We start from the raw sequence: 962 nt of genomic DNA on the forward strand, positions 1-962 counted from the left end.
AGCAGGAGGAGCTGATAGCGCAGAAAAAGAGGGAAATTGAGGCCCGGCTGGAGCAGCAAGCAAAGCAGAACTGCCTGAGCATCCCGCAGCTGCCGCTGTTTGGAGAGTACGTGCAGGTGGTGGTGGTTTTGAACGGGAGTTTTGCTGGCAGAAATGGGCATGTTAGTCAGGTGAAGCTGGAGAGATGAGCTGTGTGAAGCTTGGAGGCAAATCCTGAGAAAGCTTAAACTGGTAATTGATACATAGGTTTGGACAGGATACTTGTGCTTTAATTGATCAGATTTTTCAGATACTAGTGAGAACAGATATGTGTTAACAGCAGTTATGTGTTTTTAACAGGATATTATTTGCGTTTTCCTTCACCTTCCTACTTGCTGCCTTCTTTATAATCATGACTCCTAAGAGTTATCACAGCTTTCCAGCTTGCTTGGGGTCCTTAGAAGCAGAGCCTGGAGGAGCCCTGTCTCAGTGGAGGGGGTGGGTAGGGGCTGTGAGCAGCACACTGAAGGCTTCTTTCAAAAACCTTGGTGTGTTTTGAATGTTAGATGAGAGATCAGCAGCCACTGGCATTTGCCTTTGTTTTCAGCTCAGAATAAACGTGTGTGAGGGGGGCTGGGGAGGAGGATGATGAAGATGAAGCCCATCACCTGCTCTTCTCTTTTTTCTGCCCAGAGATGATGGCACTGACAGCGAAGCCTGTGTTTCCAACAAGTTTGTTAATGATGGCAGTTTCCTCCAGCAGTTTCTCAAGCTGCAGAAGGAAAAGTCCAGTGCTGGTAGGTCGACTCCTGAACAGCAGGAGGCCTTCCTTCTCCTGGTGGTACCAGCTTTGTGTGAGCTACCTCCACGTGTGTTCTCTATATACACCCTGCTATGAGGTGTTGCTGGCAGGTGTAAGTCCTAAAGCAGTGATGACACCTTGAAATTGGGGTGAAATTCTTTCTTTGAAATGCAATAAGGAA

General features: G+C 47.5%; 1 protein-coding gene across 1 annotated transcript in view; it reads left to right on the plus strand.

Moving 5' to 3' along the window:
* Positions 1-2: 2 nt before the first annotated feature.
* SUGP1 (SURP and G patch domain containing 1) overlaps positions 3-962 on the plus strand; it is a gene marked incomplete at its 5' end in the record, with an annotated part of 18,038 nt that continues 17,078 nt past the window's right edge. Inside the window, 2 exons of the mRNA XM_009995077.1 lie at positions 3-106; positions 673-776. Of these exons, the coding sequence (XP_009993379.1) occupies positions 3-106; positions 673-776 (208 nt within the window). The remainder of the gene's footprint in view (positions 107-672; positions 777-962) is intronic.

The sequence above is a fragment of the Chaetura pelagica genome, unplaced genomic scaffold (genome assembly GCF_000747805.2).
Source record: "Chaetura pelagica isolate M959 unplaced genomic scaffold, ChaPel_1.0 scaffold463, whole genome shotgun sequence".
NCBI classification, from domain to species: Eukaryota; Metazoa; Chordata; class Aves; order Apodiformes; family Apodidae; genus Chaetura; species Chaetura pelagica.